The following is an 18,557-nucleotide window of genomic DNA, read 5'->3' on the forward strand; positions in this document are numbered from 1 at the left end:
CCATCCATTGATGACAATTTAGCCATTTCTCCCCATTCTTGACTCCCCTCCCTACCTCCCCTCCATTACCCTCTCCTCTCTCCTGCCCGGCCATACTGTGCTAAGTAAATCTTCCCCGAAATTTTCCACTGATTTCATCCATTGAAATAAGCCCTATGCCCTATTCTTATACCAAGTAATATATACAAAAAAGAAATAAGGTAAGTGATAGTGCCATACACCTGGAATTGGCTAATTATCACCTGACAACACCTCACGTGCACTCGTTCACTAATTTTCGCTGTTTATTTCCCCTTGAAAAATGCCGTATAATCTATTCTCGTAATAAAAATACAGTATATATAAGAAAGGAAGGGAGAAGCCTAAGTGATATTTACATTCACCTGGAACTACCTAATTTATTATGTATTGTCTAGATTTCCTGCCAATCATTTCATAGCATATATATTAGCAGCTGTCACCACGCTGACATTGGCAGCATTGCACTCCCCCTAGGCCACCACAGTATTCAGTTTACTGTCGTCTTTCAAGGTGAAACCACGTCAGATTCACGCCTGTCCAATTCCGTCGCTTTTTAGTCCCATGCAAAGGGCCCTGTGACCTCTACCCCCCTACTAAACCTCGTGTGGAAAGGGGTAAAGGGCTAATTGACTGCTGTGGAACATGAACTGGCTAATTTATCAGTGAAAATGATGGACAGTGACTAAGATCTTTCTGGTGACTAAAACATTGCAAATGGAAATGTAAATAATGTGTAAACAGCAAGTGAAAGCAATGAATGTAAATATAAGTGAACCGTGGAAAACAGTTTTATAAGTTACTGCAAGTGACAGTGCATTACACAGTGTAAATAAAATAGAAATGTAAATAATGTAAATAAAATAGAGATTGTAAATAGAAATGTAAATGAGTAGTAATATAAGAATACGAGTATATATACTAGAAGTAATGAAAGTGAAAGTTTCACTCTAGCATGTATGAATACTGTGAGTTACGAAAGTGGAAGTGAAAGTGACAGATTCGCTCTCAACGCTAGTATACAGGACGAGAAAGTGAATGCTACATATTTTACTGAAAGAGAAATTGAATGCCTACAGTGACAATAAACTACTATTACTGAAGGAGACTTATGGATAAAGACTGCAGATACTGTATATATAAATGTTATATAGTAATAGAAATATAAAGTGTGAGTGTTTTTATGAATAACAAATGACAGAACACCAGCGGCGAACGAGCGCAAGTGGGAAGGACATACGTGCTCGTAATTTTCATTGCTTTCACAGGGTTTTTTTTTTTTTTTTTTTTTTTTTTTTTTTTTTTTTTAAGTATGGTTTCCAAACTATTTGAAAATCATAGAATAGTGTTTCTAGTGATAATATCAGGCTATGGTAATCATATTACGGGTTGTTGGGAAGTGTAAAGTGGAGACTTCGTTACCCAACTTCAGAGGTCTCCACAAGTCCTATGGTACTCGACGATGGCTCAACAAACATCCCAGGAGAAAGCTGAAGGTATGTGCCATATGCATATTTAATTTTAATATTCTAGGACTAATAACTGATTTTTGGCAAATATTTTTAGAGAGTCTGTTGGAGCGCGAACATGCCTGCGGTACACGCAAGTCAAGCCAAAACAACCCCGCGGTTTAGGGGTTAAGGTTGATTATTATTTTGTATTATTTGTAATTTGCGCAAGTGCACAATCTAATATTTAGCTTGCGCAGTGTTGGTAAGCGCAAACCATTAGCATATATTTGTTGGAATTACTGTAAAATATTGAGATATTTAAATAAATTAGCACACTTTTGTTTATTATTATTCAATCTGTCTGTCTATTGCCAGACACCTTATCCATAAGGGGTGGCCACTGACCACAAACAAGCAACAAATCGCCTCCATGTCGCCCTGTCCCCCGCCATTTCAGTGCCCTGCATCCCATCTCACACACCCCTCTCTTATATACTTCTCCACTCCATCCCTCCATCTTATCCTTGGCCTCCCCCTCCCTCTCCCCCCTTCCACCTCACTCACATACACTCACTCTCCATCCTTCCCATATGACCAAACTACCTCATTGTGTTTCTCCTAACGCGTCCTATGACATCCACATCCACACCACAACGCTCCTTCACTTCCACATTTGTCAGTCTGTCACTCCATGTAACTCCACATGCTTCTCTTAAATAACTCATTTATTTCCACAGCTCTCACTGTAAACTTCTGTCCCTCCAACAAGGTCAAAGCTTCACTTCCATGCATTAGCACTGATATCACAATACTGTCATGTAACTTTTTCACTCATGGAAGTTCAAACCGAGGAGTGAGAGGGCTGCGAAGTGGAGGGGCAGGGAAACAAAGACTGTGATGTAGCCAGTTTTACTTTTATCTGCATTTTCGCAGGACGTTGTATTTAATAATTCAATATTGATATACGACAACATGTGTAATTCCTCACAAATATCATTATAATATATTATTTAAATCAAATACAGGTAACTCGCACGGAACACGATCTCATGGAACGCGCTCGCTATTATACACGGTAAGGGCTGGGATACATATAAGACAACGTAAGATTAAAGAACCATTATGAAAACTACAAATTAACGCAGGAGAGGCCTTTGAAAGATCAAATCCTCGAACGTCACCGCAGCGCACGGTTTGTTTTGATTATGTGACGATCTAGGCGGGAAATTATTCAGTGAGTGAGACATTCCCGAGTACAGTAGCACAGTATTTGTAAGTTAAATATTTACAGTACTGTACTGTTCTGGTAAGTTTATGTGCAACTTAAAGCACTATTAAATAACGTTAAAGCAAGAAATAAAGTCTTATAACCAGTTTACCTGATAGGCGTCAGAATATTGCCTTTTTTATTTGTTCGTTTTTTCCACAGTACTGTACAGTATTTGTAAGTTAAATATTTACTGTTCTTGTATGTACTGTACTTGTAAGCACTTAAATAAAATTAAATAATTAAATAAAGCCTTGTAACCAGTTAACCCGAATTATATGATCACCCATGATCGGCGTCGGAATATTGCCTTTTTTGTTTGTTCGTTAAACTCGTACTGTACTGCTTTTCTACAGTACTGTATTTGTAAGTTAAATATTTACTGTTCTGGTATGTACTTGTTAAGCAATTAAAGCATTAAATAAAGCCTTGTAACCAGTTAACCTGATTTATATGATTACCCATGATCGGCGTCGGAATATTGCCTTTTGTGTTTGTTCGTTAAAGACTTATAATAAGAGAAAAATACATTTTTGTCTTGGTATCTTTACCTATTTGCTCAGGTTTGCTGTAATGGTTTGGATCATTTGATGCAATGCAACGTGTAGAAAACTGTGAAAACTTTCGGGAAGTGAACGAAAATCTGGGACATGAAACTGACCTTGACATCACCCTCTCATGTATCATCTGTCAGTTCACCATCTGCTATCGTGATGAGTGGATGTACAATTTTTTCGCTCATGGCCAAGCCTAACCACACATAGTTACACCCTATATCTCGACCCAGACAGAATATACAATCTTTTTCCTCCCTTGCAAAACACAAACAACCACCCTGTTTATGAGACAGCAATATATATTGCGAAAATAACACAGTAAAATGATAAAGATGAACGTAAAATGATAGAGAAAGATGAACATGTTATGACGGAAGAAGTACGTTTTCCCCGTCTGTAAACGTATTTATTTCTGCTTTGTATCTGTATTTGTAATAATTAGACTTAATGTTAGTTCTGAAACTGCATTACGATTCTATTTTTAGCCATTCTCGTGGTGTGGGAGCTGGAAATTGGGACACAACTTCCTTATTGCTAATCGGACTGACCCTCGACTTTATTCTCCCGTGGCAGAGTCTAGCCTTGGAGGACGTGCAGTTTTCTCATTTAGGACTGAAAATTCAACTCTTTCGCTCCCTTTTCCAAGCATGGGCACAACGATAACGTAAAAAATAACTCGAAACTACCATAAACGTATAATTATAAAAAAGGTGAAAATGTATTCATAACATTTTTTTTTTTTTCCAGCCATTCCTAACAGATTATGTACTGAAATCATTCGATATCACAGTACTGCATTTCTAAGTTAAATATGTACTGTTCTGGTATGGAAGTTAAAGCACTGGTACCAGTTAACCTGATTTATATGATTAACTATGATCGGCGTCGGAATGTTTCCTTGTGTTTACATACAGTATTTGTGTGTTGAAGTTTTGCTATGGAGTACTGTATTTGTGAGTTACATCATTACATAAACCTTCTAACCACTTAAAGTGCTTTCTAGTGATTACCAGTGACAGATAACAGCAAAAATACACATTTGGGGGGTCTAGGGAGCAAAATACGGAGTACAGTAGTTTAAATATACGCGATTTCACACCTAACACGGCACGGTAGGAACGAAACCCACGTGTTCCGTGCGAGTTACCTGTATTTACAGCCTGATCAATTATTAGGCTGTGGATATTTGATTTAAATAACATGTTTTAATGTTTTTTGTAAGGAATTGCTTATGCAACTCATAATAAATAATGTATTTTTAATTTATTATTCATCCATCCATCCATCATCTAATCCTACGTTGCCCCATGAGGAGCGTAGGAGCCTGGGCAAGGCTATAGTAGCCGCAGCGAGAAATGAACGCTGTGGTGGGGCAGGCGGGATGACCTGGGATTCCCCCATTGTTGCCATATCTACATGTCACCGACCATAGAGGTAGGATGTCACCGACCATCGGCCACCGCTGCAGCCCCGCTCCATGATCCTTACCCTGTGTCTCTGGCTTTCTCTTTCTCTCTCGGTTTCTATATAAACTGGTGTATTTCCGAAACTAATTATGAAATTATTATGACTTTTGTTCCACACCACCACTGAGGTAAAAATCAAGGAGAGTTTTCTGTATAAAGGTTTCCCCCCCCTTGTCTGAGGGCAGGTCAGTTCTGGCGAGTGTATAATTATAGGTCAGGCGGAGGTATCGGCAAGGCCGCACTCCCCCGCTCATATGCCACATTTAGGAGGGGGGTGGAAACCTTTATACAGAAAACTCTCCTTGATTTTTACCTCAGTGGTGGTGTGGAACAAAAGTCATAATAATTTCATAATTAGTTTCGGAAATACACCAGTTTATATAGAAACCGAGAGAGAAAGAGAAAGCCAGAGACACAGGGTAAGGATCATGGAGCGGTGCTGCAGTGGTGGCCGATGGTCGGTGACATCCTACCTCTATGGTCGGTGACATGTGGATATGGCAACAATGGGGGAATCCCAGGTCATCCCGCCTGCCCCACCACAACGTTCATTTCTCGCTGCGGCTACTATAGTTGGTCCTAGCATTTAAGATGAGAGTGAATTATTTACTAATAATAATAATTTAAAAATATTAAAATATATTATCTCTGTTGAAGCATTTTAAGAAATGCTACTACGCTCTGTCCCTCCTGCCAGAACCCTCATGACCTGCCCGAGCCTCCCCCATCCCTTGTCCAGACATACGGGAAGCTCCCAAGACCACGTGTCCCTTGGATGCGCTGTTCGCAATCCACAGGACAGGTGTGCAAGGCAGGTGCGAAAGCGCAATATTGCCCTTGGTCTCGTGCGGTGCGCAATGCGCAAACAATATTCACCGGAGTGCAACGGTGCGCAATTGCGCTTTGTGCAAATGTTTGCGCACCTGCCCAGCACTGTTTGTTGGGTTGATAGGTGTAAGAATTGAGGCTTTGATGCTAACAACAAGGTTACTTTTACCCCAGTCAGAGATACGAGCCAAGTCAGACATTAGGTGTGCCATAGCCAGTGAATCAACGATTGAACAAAAGTGCCGTACATCCTTACATACTGTTCACCTATGTCCTGCGTACATTTTCACATGTCGGCCTACTGGAACAGTCCCTTGTGAAATGGCTATCATAAGAAATCATGACATTCATCACCATTGCAACTTCGCATTTGCTCCAGATAAACCTATACACCATCATCACATCGGACATTCACATTTTTTTTTTACTTCGCTCATAACACATCAGTTTACATAATTTGTCCAGATATACCACCATCTCATACTTCAGCATCAGGATTATACATAGCACCAGACTACTGTGCGGTACTTACACCATCCATGCTCACTTTATCTACCAATAATCACTATGCCATCCTCAATCATACACACAGATATTTCCACCCTCTACCTAAGATGGATTAAAACATGAGCACAGGTATAAAGTTGACTTCACCTAAGCTTGAAACTATGCAACTAATCAGTGAAACAGTGAAGCCCTGGGAAGAACTGAGTTTGAGTATGTTCAACCCATGTGATGAGTATAGCCGATCACTTACTGTCTTTATAATCTTCTCTATTGTATTTGCAGTAGTGCTGTTCGCAGTGCACAGAATGCAAGCAAAAATTGCAAACTTGGAGTCAGTATTAACTGGAGGAAGAGTGAACATTCAAGTGAGACCCCCTGAATAAAGTGTATATATTTGTAAATAGCGTTAATTAAAAAAGAAAAGCAGAAAATTATGGGACAACACATGAATCAGTATTACATTATATACAAGGATCCAGTTCTTATACCAGTAGCATTATATCTACTGTATATAAAATACAAATTTATTAATAACTCTTACTATAATCTTAGCTTTGGACTGCTTTTGCATATATGTATGTGTCTGTTATACATACACATTTTACAATATGTTATACAGTATTTTATAAATTTAACTATAGTGCATTCGATCCATTATGTATACAATATGTTTATGATGTATTTTGTTTGTAGCATATTATTAAGATCAGTACAATATAATCATAAATATTATGTCCATAGAATATTATAATCAATATTATGCATTAATGGAGTATGCTTGGTTACTAGTACATGCTGTCGTAGGCTTCAGCTGGCATGACCAAGCGATATTAGGAATCTACATTGTCATAATACAGCTCATAATAGATAGCAACATAAATGTGTAGTCTTAAAAACATGATAATCAAGCTAAGTCTGGGAAAGGAAATGTGTCTACAAGATTTCAGTAAAGGAATGCCAGATGTGCACTGGAAACACTACATACACACAGACACACTGGCTTCCAGAAACTTCACACACGTCCAGTACACGTGACACAAGCCCTCCTAGACAAGAAAGGAGGAATTAGACAGGCAGAAGGAGGCTAGCTACAGAGGCGAGAGGTTGTAGAGAGAGAGAGAGAGAAGAGAAGAGGAGTCCAGCGAGAACTTAGCTAGCATATATATGCTTCTGTGTGATATACACAGTGTTCAACTTGAACTTTCCCTTTGAAGACAGTAAAACTATGATCAAGACCCAGTATCCATCTTTAGCTTCTCCTGTCATCGACTACGAGTGAACTGAAATTGATGAACACTGTGTGTATCACACAGGAGCATATATATGCTAGCTAAGTTAGCGCTGGACCCCTCCTCTCTCTCTCTCTCTCTCTCTCCAACCTCTCACCCCTGCAGCTAACCTCCTTCTGCCTGTCTAATTCTTCCTTTCTTGTACAGGAGGGCTTGTGTCACGTGTACTGGACATGCATGAAGTTTCAAGAAGCCTGTGTGTCTGTGTGTATGTAGTGTTTCTGGTGCATATCTGGCATTCCTTTACTGAAATCTTGCAGACACATTTCCCACCACTGCCACCAAAAACAATATGTGAGTCTTGAGATTGATTATATAGTAGTCGTAGCCTAAATGGAGTAAATAGTGAGTAGATATGTGAGGAAAACAACTTCAGTTCACTCATAGTCGATGACAGGAGGCGTTAGAGATGGATATTGGGTCTTGATCGTAGTTTTATTGTCTTCAGGAGGAAAGTTCAAGTTGAACATGGTGTGTATCACACAGGAATGTATATATGCTAGCTAAGTTCTCGAAGGGTGTGTGAAAGGAGGAAATTGAAAGTAAATGAGAATAAGAGTAAAGTGATGAAGTGTACGAGGTTGGTAGATGGTAGGGGGATGAATATAGTTTTGAATGGCGAGTTGCTTGAGGAGGTAGAGTGTTTTAAATATCTAGGGTCACATGTTGATGTGGATGGAAGAATAGATGCAGAAGTGAAGTTTAGAATAAATGAAGTAGGAAAGGTGCTGGGAGGAATGAAAAAAGTGTTTAGATGTCGTTCGCTTAGAATGGATGTAAAGAGAAGGCTGTATGAGGGTGTTGTGGTACCGACTGCGTTATATGGGGTTGAAACATGGAATATGGGTGTAGCAGAGAGGAAAAGTTTGAATGTAATGGAGATGAGGTGTCTGAGGAGTATGTGTGGAGTGACGCGTATGGATCGAGTGCGAAATGATGAAGTGCGAAGGAGAACTGGTGTTGTTCGGGAGATGGCTGGTAGAGTTGAGCAGAGGGTGTTGCGATGGGTTGGGCATATGGAGAGAATGGATAATGAGCAATTGGTGAAAAAGATAACTAGATCTGATGTGAGAGGTGTAAGGCTGAGAGGAAGACCACGAATAGGAAGGATGGACAGTGTGAAGAGAGCGCTGGATGCGAGAGAGATGTCTGTTGAGCAAGGAAGAGTGGCTGTGCGTGACAGAAATTAATGGAGAGAAATTGTGAATGAATAAGTGATGACGCAGCCCTGAGGGGATATTCTCCCGCATTTGATCTGATCAGCTAGTCAGGTCAGGTGCAGGTAAGGGGATGGGTCTGTTATGATGTGGCAGGGGTAAACCAGTTCTGCTGTCGGGCCCTGCTGCGGATGTCACTGATTGCATTGCGCAGTTGACCCTTGTGCGGTGTGGTGCGGTGAGGATCTGTCCGTTCTCCCCTTTGGGGCTAAGATGTGAATGAATGTGTTTGAATGGATGAGTAAATGGGGAGTGTGTCGTCTTGTCTCGGCTACCTCCCTTTCCTTGGGGGAAGCAGCCTAGGTATATAGATATAGATAGAAGTTCTCGCTGGACCCCTCTTCTCTTCTCTCTCTCTCTCTACAACCTCTCGCCCCTGTAGCTAGCCTCCTTCTACCTGTCTAATTCCTCCTTTCTTGTCTAGGAGGGCTTGTGTCACGTGTACTGGATGTGTGTGAAGTTTCTGGAAGCCAGTGTGTCTGTGTGTATGTAGTGTTTCCGGTGCACATCTGGCATTCCTTTACTGAAATCTTGCAGACACATTTCCTTTCCCAGACTTAGCTTGATTATCGTGTTTTTAAGACTACACATTTATGTTGCTGTCTATTATGAGTTGTTTTATGATAATGTAGATTCCTAACAGACGCACAGTCCTTGAGGACAGCAGGAGGGACCTCATCAGGCCCATATGCCTTGTTAGTATTGAGGCCAGTGATGACAGAAAATACATCAGCTGAAGCAATTTTAATGTCAGCCATGAGGAAGTCAGAGGGGGGGAAGTGATGGAGAAACGGCACTGAAATCATTTAAGGTGGAATTGGAGGAGAAAGTCTGAGCAAAGAGATCTGCTTTATCAGTAGAAGAAATACCTACAGAGCCATCAGAGTAGAAAAGGGGAGGGACAGATGATGAGGGAAAGTTGTTAGAAAGGTTTTTGGCAAGGTGCCAGAAGGAGCGAGAGGAATGCGAGTTGGAAATTTGAGAGCAATTAGTGTGGGTGAAATTATTTTCAGCAGAGCAAAGAACTGAGCACAATTTCGGACAGAAACAAAAAAAGATGTGATTCAGGGGTGGGTTCATCCTGGTACGTTTTACAGGCCCTCTCATTGTTGTGGACAGAATTAGAACAACCGTGATTAAACCAAGGCTTTTCTGCGTTAGTCATAGGATTTTAGAAAGGAAAGTATGCTTCCATGCCTGTGAGAATAACCTTTGTAATGCACAAGGCAACCTCAGATGGCTCTCAGCCATGGAAGCAATAATCATTCCAGGGAAAATCAAAGAAGTACTGCCTGAGGGCCACTGAATCACCAGCTCCAAAGTACCACAACTGACGTTTCCTTGGAGGGTCCACAGGCTGTACTGGAACGATAGGACAGGTTAAGGTAATTAGGTTGTGATTGGAGGAGCCCAATGAAGAGGAAAGATTAACAATGTAAGCAGAAGGATTACTTTAAAGGAAGCGGTCAGGTATGTTGGAATTCTCTTCTAGATAGTCAGGGATATGGGTAGAGTGCTATACAGGCTGCACTAGGTCATTAAGGTTAGAAAAGATGTGGGCTTGTTCACGAGATGGATCAATGAAATGAGAGCAGAGCCAAGGTGGTGGTGAACATTGAAATTTCCTAGAATGGAGATTTCAGAGAAAGGAGAAACGGTTAGGATTTGTTCCATCGTAGAAGTAAGATAGGCAAAGAATTTTTCATAGTCTGTAGAATTAGGGAATAAGTAAACAGTACAGATATATTTAGTCAGAGAATGACAGGAAAGCCTAAACTAGAGAACAGAGAATTCAGAAGAATCAAGTTCAGGAACACAAGAGCAGGATAAGTCGTTGCATACATATACACAAGAGCCACATTTGGCATTGAAATGAGTACATGCGCAGAACCTTCCACAGTCCTTCTCTGTTTACTTTGTTGTATGCTTTTTCCAGATCCATAAATGCCATAAACACCATATAGTCTTTCTCACAAGCCTTCTCCACTGTCTGTGTCACTGCAGATATTTGATCAACACATCCTCTGCCACTCCTAAAGCCACCCTGTTTATCACTCACTAGGACATTTGATATCTTTCTTACTTTCTCTATAATAATTCTTCTATATGCTTTCCCTACAACACTCAATAAACGTATGCCACGATAATTTTTGCACTCACTTTTCTCTCTGTTATTGTACAGGGGTACAATCACAGCCTTTTTCCACTCTGCTGGCACAGTTTCACTCATCCTTGCCTTCTTACATATCTCCAACAAACACTTCATTCCACATTCTCCAGTACACTTGATCAAATTTGCACACACCTCATCAACCCCAGCTGCTTTCCCATATTCAGTCGCTTCACAGTGTTCTTCACCTTTGCGAATGTCACATATCCTGGCACTGCATTCCTTCTTTGCATACCCCCAAAACCATTCATGTTAACATCCACCCTACTCTCTCTTTTCCCATTCATCAGGCTTTCAAAATATTCTTTCCATCTGGTCCTTACTTCATCCCCATGGGTTAATGATCTACCATTTACATCCTTCACACTTTCATAGTTCATTCTGCTGTCACTTTTACTTTTCCATTCCCAGAAAAGCCTCCTTTTCACCTTAACTGTAGCTTCTATACCCTCATCCAACCACCAAGTTACTTTATGTCTTGGGAGGTGTCTTGTCCTTCCACACACTGAATCAACAACTCTCAGGAGTTATTTCTTGAGAGCTCTGTACTGCTCATTAACACCTCAGTCAACAACTCCCTGTTCAGCCACCATTCTGTTCATCTCGTTGTTGAAGGCATCCCTTACTGCTTGGTTTTTTAACTTCCATGGTTTTCCTCATAGGTGCATAGGTCCTTTTTTTCATTACCCTCTCCTTAGGCATCACATCACATATCAATAACTTGTGTTGCTGCACACACTTCTCGCTCCCTATAAATTTTAACATCCTTCACCAACCTCCTGTCAGCCCTTCTGACCAGGAAATACTCTATCTGGCTACTATTTCCCCCAAACTCGTACGTAATTGGCCTACTCTCTCTGTTCTTAAAATGCTTGTTTCACACAGTCATGTTCATTGCCTCCCCAGACTTGAGTATCCTTTCCCCATCCTCATTTCTCATGTCATATGCACATCCCCCACTGAGCAGGTTCACCTACATGACCATTTAAGTCTCCTCCCAAAAGTACAATCTCATCATCCACCATACCACTTACCACACTTATTAAGTCATCCCAGAATCTATCTTTTTCAACATCATCCAAGCCAGCCTGTGGAAAATACACCGATATAAATGAAAATGTGACCCTACTGAACAATATTTTCACTACAATTGTCCTTTCACTCACTGACTAAATTTGTATATATTCCACCATTTCTCCTTAACCAGCACACCCACACCACCATATCCATCTGCCCTTCCCTGTCAAAATATCTTTTACTGACAGTCTTTCCCAGCAGTCATTCTGACTGATCCTCCCATATATCTAACCACCTGTACACAGCCAGCATCCACCCACCTCCAACTCATTACCTTGACCATCTCTTCTGCTGTACCCTACAAACTACCCACATTCCAAGATGCCATTCTGATACCCCTTGGGTGATTTAGTATCATCAGGCCTCCACATCTCGTTTTTTGCCAGTCATTAAAATCAAATAGAGGGAGAGGCAGACCACAGGCCCTGCCCACCCGCACAGTCTCAGAGTCCAGGCATGGGATGTGGGACCCACAGCCCACCATCCATGACCAGTGGCCATGGCAGGGGCCTTGAGGCACCCTGCCAGGACAGCTACAGGGACATCCTCCAAGTGTACCTTAGCAGTGTAACTTCTCTGTCATTATACTCCCACAGACGGGGCAGCCTCCTGGGGCACCACTCCTGGGTTAAGGCCCCTCTCATGGGGTGGAAGTGGCTGCCTGGGAACAGCAGTGCCTTGGACCCTCTAGCACAGATCTGAGCCCCCCAAACTTCCCCTCTTATTTCTTTAATTCTTCCTGTCACCTTTTATCACTCCGTGCACTGAGTAACAAACCGAATTATTTTCTGTAATCCAGGAAACTCTTTGCAATGATAGGTGATAATTGTACAGCCAAATGATGGGATGATGTGGCACGTGCTATGATGCTCCTGTTAACTGTGTGGAAAGACATTATTGGGAACCAAATCTCCACACTTCCCTGTGCCTCACTGTGGTGAGGTGCTGCTTCTCCAAGGAAACATCAGTTTACTATACAGGACAATCCTGCTGGGGCAGTTGCTTGCCCGTGGTTGATGGGTCAGCCTGGCCAAACAAACCAGGGTTACTCAGCATCAACAACAAACAGAGTATCATATTGGCAACTCAGACTGAGAAGGAACAGAAAGAGAACAAGACTGAGAGAAGGTCTTTACATATTTGCTGGGACTGGTTTCTGTAGGTGAATTGCCCCTGTCTTTAAAAAAAAAAAAAAAAAAAAAAAAAAAAAAAATGGAAGAAGCCTTTATCATGCCGTGGACCTTCTCAGTATGATGATGATTATGTATGTTTTGTTGCCACCAGTGTGTGCATGTGGTGTGTGGAGACACCCGTAGCGCTGCACATCAACTGCACCTGGAGTTGATGGTACTGCGAGGCTTTGTGGCCGGCCTCATCTCGGGGGAGGTGGCCTGGCACATCCACGAGAACACCAACTCTGTAGACGAGTCTCTGCGTGAAATGTTCTCAAGCATCAAAGACAAGGGTCAGTATTGACTTGCGTAGTATAGTTAGGGACAGAAATTTGCTTGTTGTTCCATTGCATTTTCTTCATATTTAGGACATGGTCATCACTTTCCTCCTAGATGCATCATATCGGAAAGATTTATCAGTTGACAAAAGAACATTCCAGACCTGTCTTTGCTTTAGAATATTAGCCACCAGAAGAAAATGAAAAGTAAGTAGAGATTAAATATTAATAAACTTTTCATGTAGGCTGTAAAATATATTATTTCAGTATCACTACATGGCAGCTGTATGTGAAGATTAAAAAAAAAAAAAAGTGTGTTCAGATTGTTTGGTTTGTAAGCTGGAGCCATGGTTTCAGGAGCTTCAGTGAAGTGTGAATGATTTTGTGGCCATTGCATTGGGCATGTTTCTGATAGTTCTATTTCTCCCACTGTTGTACCTTCTCTCCATGTTTCTGTAGTTTACGTCACCCTATCTTTAGGTGGAAAAAAAGGTCAGAATGATGATGATGCATATCATAACAATGAAAGCTAATCATGTTTGAAATTTGAAGTGGGTGCTGTAAATGTAGGTTTGCACCTTCACTTCTCTGGAACATTTTGTAGTAAATGTGGGGACACTCACCATCCACTCAATCAATGTAGTGCTGCTTTGGGTGTCCACCCTTTCCTCTCTTCCTTTCTTCCTCTTCTGTCTTTCTTTCCTTCATTCATGGTCATTCTTTCCTCTTCCTTCTGCCTATGGGTAACTCTACACAGAGTGACAAGCCAAATGGTTTCCTGGTGTACAGGAAACTATTTACTACACAGGTTGGTAACCATATAACCAGATTATGGCACCTGGTGGTTTAGTGAGTAATTATGGCACTCCAGTCAGATTGAGCTGATGCAGGTTTTTATCCAAGGGGTGGTTGGGATTTATTACTCATGTAATGCCACTCAGGGATGAGAGAGGCTGGTCACTCTCATCTCAAATGCTAAGACCAACTTGCTAGTCCCAGGCTACTGTGCTGCTCGTGGGGTGGCATAGGATTGGATGATGGAGGGAAGAACTCTTTGAAACTTTTTTTTTTTTTTTTTTTTTTTTTTTTAAATGGAAATGTCTGTTCATTCTTGTAGATGTTAACCAATTCATTGTTGTGATGTGTGTTTAATTTTGTATCTGCTTCCTCCAGAAGATTAAATACTGTAGCTTGGAAAATTTTCTAATGGATGGGTTAGATGTACACGTTATTAACCCCTAAAAGATGGGTGTCTGCATATGCTGTCTGAGGGTAATTGGGCCAAAAAGACAGGTGTCCATATATGCAGCCATATATGGACACCTGTCCCCCCAACCCCACCACCACACCCACACATGCTCACCCCCCCACCCAACCCCCAACTATCCCCCCCACCACCACACCCACACATGCTCACTCCCCCACCCAACCCCCAACTATCCCCCCCACCACCACCCCCAACTATCCCCCCCACCACCACCCCAAACTATCCCCCCCACCACCACCCCCAAGCACCCCTTACCCCTCACCCCCCCACCACCACCCCAAACTATCCCCCCCACCACCACCCCCAAGCACCCCTTACCCCTCACCCCCAACTTTCCACCCCTGCCACCCTCCACCATCCCACCCCTGCCACCCTCCACCATCCCACCCCATCCCTCCACCACCTCACCCCACACCCTCAACCCCTCACCCCCATACCCCTCTCCCCAACGCCCCACCCCTTCACCTGCCACCTCCCACCATCTCTCCATCCCCCATCCCCGCCCAGCCACCTTCTAACCCCTATCCCTCCATCCTCCATCCTCACCTAGCCACCTTCTACCCCCTATCCCTCCATCCCCTATCCCCACCCCCCTCCCTACCACCCCTTATCCCCATCCCATATCTTCCCATCTCACCACCCACTACACCCAACTCCCACCCCTTACCCTCCCATCTCCCCATCTTTAACCCCCCCTTACCCATCACCCCCTCCCACTCCTGCCCTGCCCACCCACCCCCACCATCCCCAACCACCCCCCCACCTCACCACCACCACTCCACAAACCCCCTACCATACCGCACCCGCCTATTATGCCTGTCCTGAGCGTGTCACGCCATTCCGATGCCCGTCTTTATGGGGTTACCGGTAATGCCTTGAATATTTAGAGTTTTTTCTTCGGTTAAATAAGTGTCTGGAGATAGCATTTTTCAGATCGTTTATAAAGGCCCAGAATTCTTGCATGCATTGCCCTGGGTTACCTAATGGCGGCTCCCCACGCTGCTTGATCTCTGGCATCCTGCCTATTCAGTCCCCTATCCCTGAGGGCACACTGTATGAACTTGTCCCAGATCTTTTTCAGTCTACCTTTTGCAACCCAACAGTTCATATTCACGCTTCTAACCCTCCACACCCAATTGCTATCCTCCATTCTCTCAACATGCCTAAACCATCTTGGTCTCTCCCTCCTCATCATAACACTACATTCCAGTCTCGTCCTTCCTCTCAACTCTTCAGTCTCAAGCCTAACTCCACCAGGCCTCACATTCAAGGACGTTCTACTCATTGATTTAATCATTATTATTTCTTATGTTTGCGCCAGCGAATATCCGCTTCTTTTATTGCCCAGGTCTCACTACCATATAGCATTACACTCCTAACACATGCCAAATACTAAGATCCCTTTTCATGGAGGGAGAGCCCTCTCAGTGTTAGGAGAGATGAAAGCTCCTTGACTTCCCTCGAACTATCCCTTACCCTAACCACAGAGTCAGCTCCAGGCCAACCTTCAGCACATAACATGTCCCCCAAATAACAAAACTCCTCTACATACTCAAAGGGCTCTCCAGTATTATCAGTCCTTTTGCACCTAACAGTCTTTATATTCCCTCCCTGATACACTGCACGCACAAAATCAGCATTATTTTGCAGTCTACCTCAAATGCCACTACATCTCTTATGCACCCACTTATTGCAAACATTGCACTAGATGGAGTTACTTCCCACACCACCCTTGTGGCAAACCACACATCACACTCCCTCTGCATTGATAATGACCCATGTCAGACATTAGGTGTGTCATTGCCTCATCCCTTGTTTGTTGAAGTAACTGGATGCTTTGGGATGCAGATGGAAAGGTGAATAGTTGAGTCATCAGCATATGAGTGAACTGGGTTAGATGCATAGCTTAGAAAGCCATTGGTGAATAGAAGGAAGAGAGTTGGTGATAGGACAGAGACCTGAGGAACACCATTATTGATAGCCCTAGGAGAAAAATGGTGGCCATGTACAACAGCGGCTATAGAACGACCAGAAAAGAAGCTAGAGATGAAGGTAAAGGTAGAAGGATAGAAACCGTTAGAGGGCATTTTGGAAATTAAAGTTTTATTCCAGACTTGATCAGAAGCCTTTGAGATGTCAAGCACAGTGGCAAAGGTTTTGCCAAAAGTCCTGAAAGGAGGATGACCAGGAGTGTGGAAGGAAGGTGAGACGATCGGCAGTGGAGTGTCCCTGGTGGAACCCATACTGATGATCAGCAAGATTATAATAGGGAAGGTGCTTTAACAATTTTTTTGTTAGGAGCATATTTAAAAACTTTAGAAATACAGGGTGTTAAAGCAATTGAGGGATAGTTAGAGGGCTGGGAATGGTCACCCTAACTTGGGACAAGTGGAATGAGAGCAAACATCCACGAAGAAGGTAGTGTACGAATTTACAGACAAAGGCAAAAGAGTTTACCTAGACAGGGTGTAAGCACAAAAGCTCAGTTCATGAGGACAACAGGAGGGGCTTGGGCAGGCCCACATGCCTAGTTAGTATTGAGGTCAGTTATAGCAGAAAATACATCAGTTGAAGACCAGTGCGGACCAGCTGTGTTTTGCCATGTAGCTCTGCCATCATCCGGCAGGGCGACGCTGCCTCTCCCCATTTCCCACTAATCCATCGTTGTGAGTGCATGCTTGTCACCATGGCCACCCACGTGCTTGCTTTTGTGTTTTGTGGTGGTGCCCTACCTGCTGCAGACCCTTCTGTTCCTCTCCTGTCTCTTCCTTGTGTGTGTGATGATGGCCCCATTGCCCGAGAAGAGGAAATGAGTGGTTCTGACTCTGGTGAAGAAGAGGGAGATACTGGACAAAGTGGACGCAGGATGGTCGATGTCACGCATCCTCATTGAATTTTACCTGACCTGCTCTATGTTGTTTGATATCAAGAGATCCTGGGACAAGCTCACCCAGTACACGGCTGACTTTGCATCAAAGACCAAACACAACGTGTAGAGGAAGGTTATATTCATTCCCTGGTTTGCAGAAAGCGACCACTTCACGCTGATGTGGTATCGACAACAACGTGCTGCTGGTGTGCTGGTGCGTGGTATGGGGTTGAAGGCTGCTGCTGAGAAGTTCACAAGGCTTCATGACGCCTCTGACTTCAAAGCATCCGAGGGTTGGCTCTTCGCTTTCAAGTTACGACATGGACTTGCCAACTGTAAGGCCCATGGCGAAGCTCTGGACACCAACGAGGATGGAGTACAGGAGTTTTGGCACAAAGTGAAGGGCATGTTCAACAGGGAGGGCCTCACTCTCGGTCAGGTCTATAATGCTGATGAAACTGGTTTATTCTATCGCTCTTTGCCAATGAACACTCTAGCTGACGAGATGGAGAAGCGTGTACCTGGCCGCAAGCTTTGCAAACAACGGATATCTGCTTTGTGTTGTGCCAGTAGTAACGGCATGCACCGGCTCAAGCCTGTTATTGTTGGCCGTGCAAAGCAGCCTCGGTGTCTCCGTGGGGTGATGGACGTCCTTCCTGTCGTTTGGTACCATTCTGTGAAGGCTTGGTTCACAGCCAAGATCTTCAAAGACTGGTTTCACTGCCACTTCATCAAGAAGGTCATCCATTAGCAGACAAACACACTGGGAATCCCGCGCGACCAGGTAAAGGCCCTCCTTCTGGACAATGCACCTGCGCATCCGTCCGACAAGGACTTGGTAGCTGAGAATGGCCGCATTAGGTGCATGTTTTTGCCACCTAATACAACTGTTTTCATCCAATCAATGGACCAAGGAGTGATCATGGCAACGAAGAGGCTGTACCGAAGGAAGTTCCTGGATGAGGTGATGGTTGTTCTCGAGGACAAGGACGAGCGCAGTGAGGGACGGTACACGCGAGGCCAGCGGACTGTGGAAAACATTCGCCGCCACAACATCAAGTTAGCCATCTACAACTGGGCCAATGCCTGGAGGGAAATTTCTGTCAAGACTGTGGAAAGTGGTT

At 43.2% G+C, this 18,557-nt stretch overlaps 1 protein-coding gene across 1 annotated transcript in view; it reads left to right on the top strand.

Annotated features, from left to right (window-relative positions):
• The window catches only part of Zwilch (zwilch kinetochore protein), a 200,053-nt gene that overhangs the window by 61,048 nt on the left and 120,448 nt on the right, over positions 1–18,557 (top strand). The window contains exon 7 of the mRNA XM_080286254.1: positions 13,132–13,312. Coding sequence (XP_080142380.1) covers positions 13,132–13,312 — 181 coding nt within the window. The remainder of the gene's footprint in view (positions 1–13,131; positions 13,313–18,557) is intronic.

The sequence above is a fragment of the Coenobita brevimanus genome, chromosome 110 (genome assembly GCF_032717465.1).
Source record: "Coenobita brevimanus isolate Jiangsu-jjx chromosome 110, ASM3271746v2, whole genome shotgun sequence".
Classification (NCBI taxonomy): domain Eukaryota; kingdom Metazoa; phylum Arthropoda; class Malacostraca; order Decapoda; family Coenobitidae; genus Coenobita; species Coenobita brevimanus.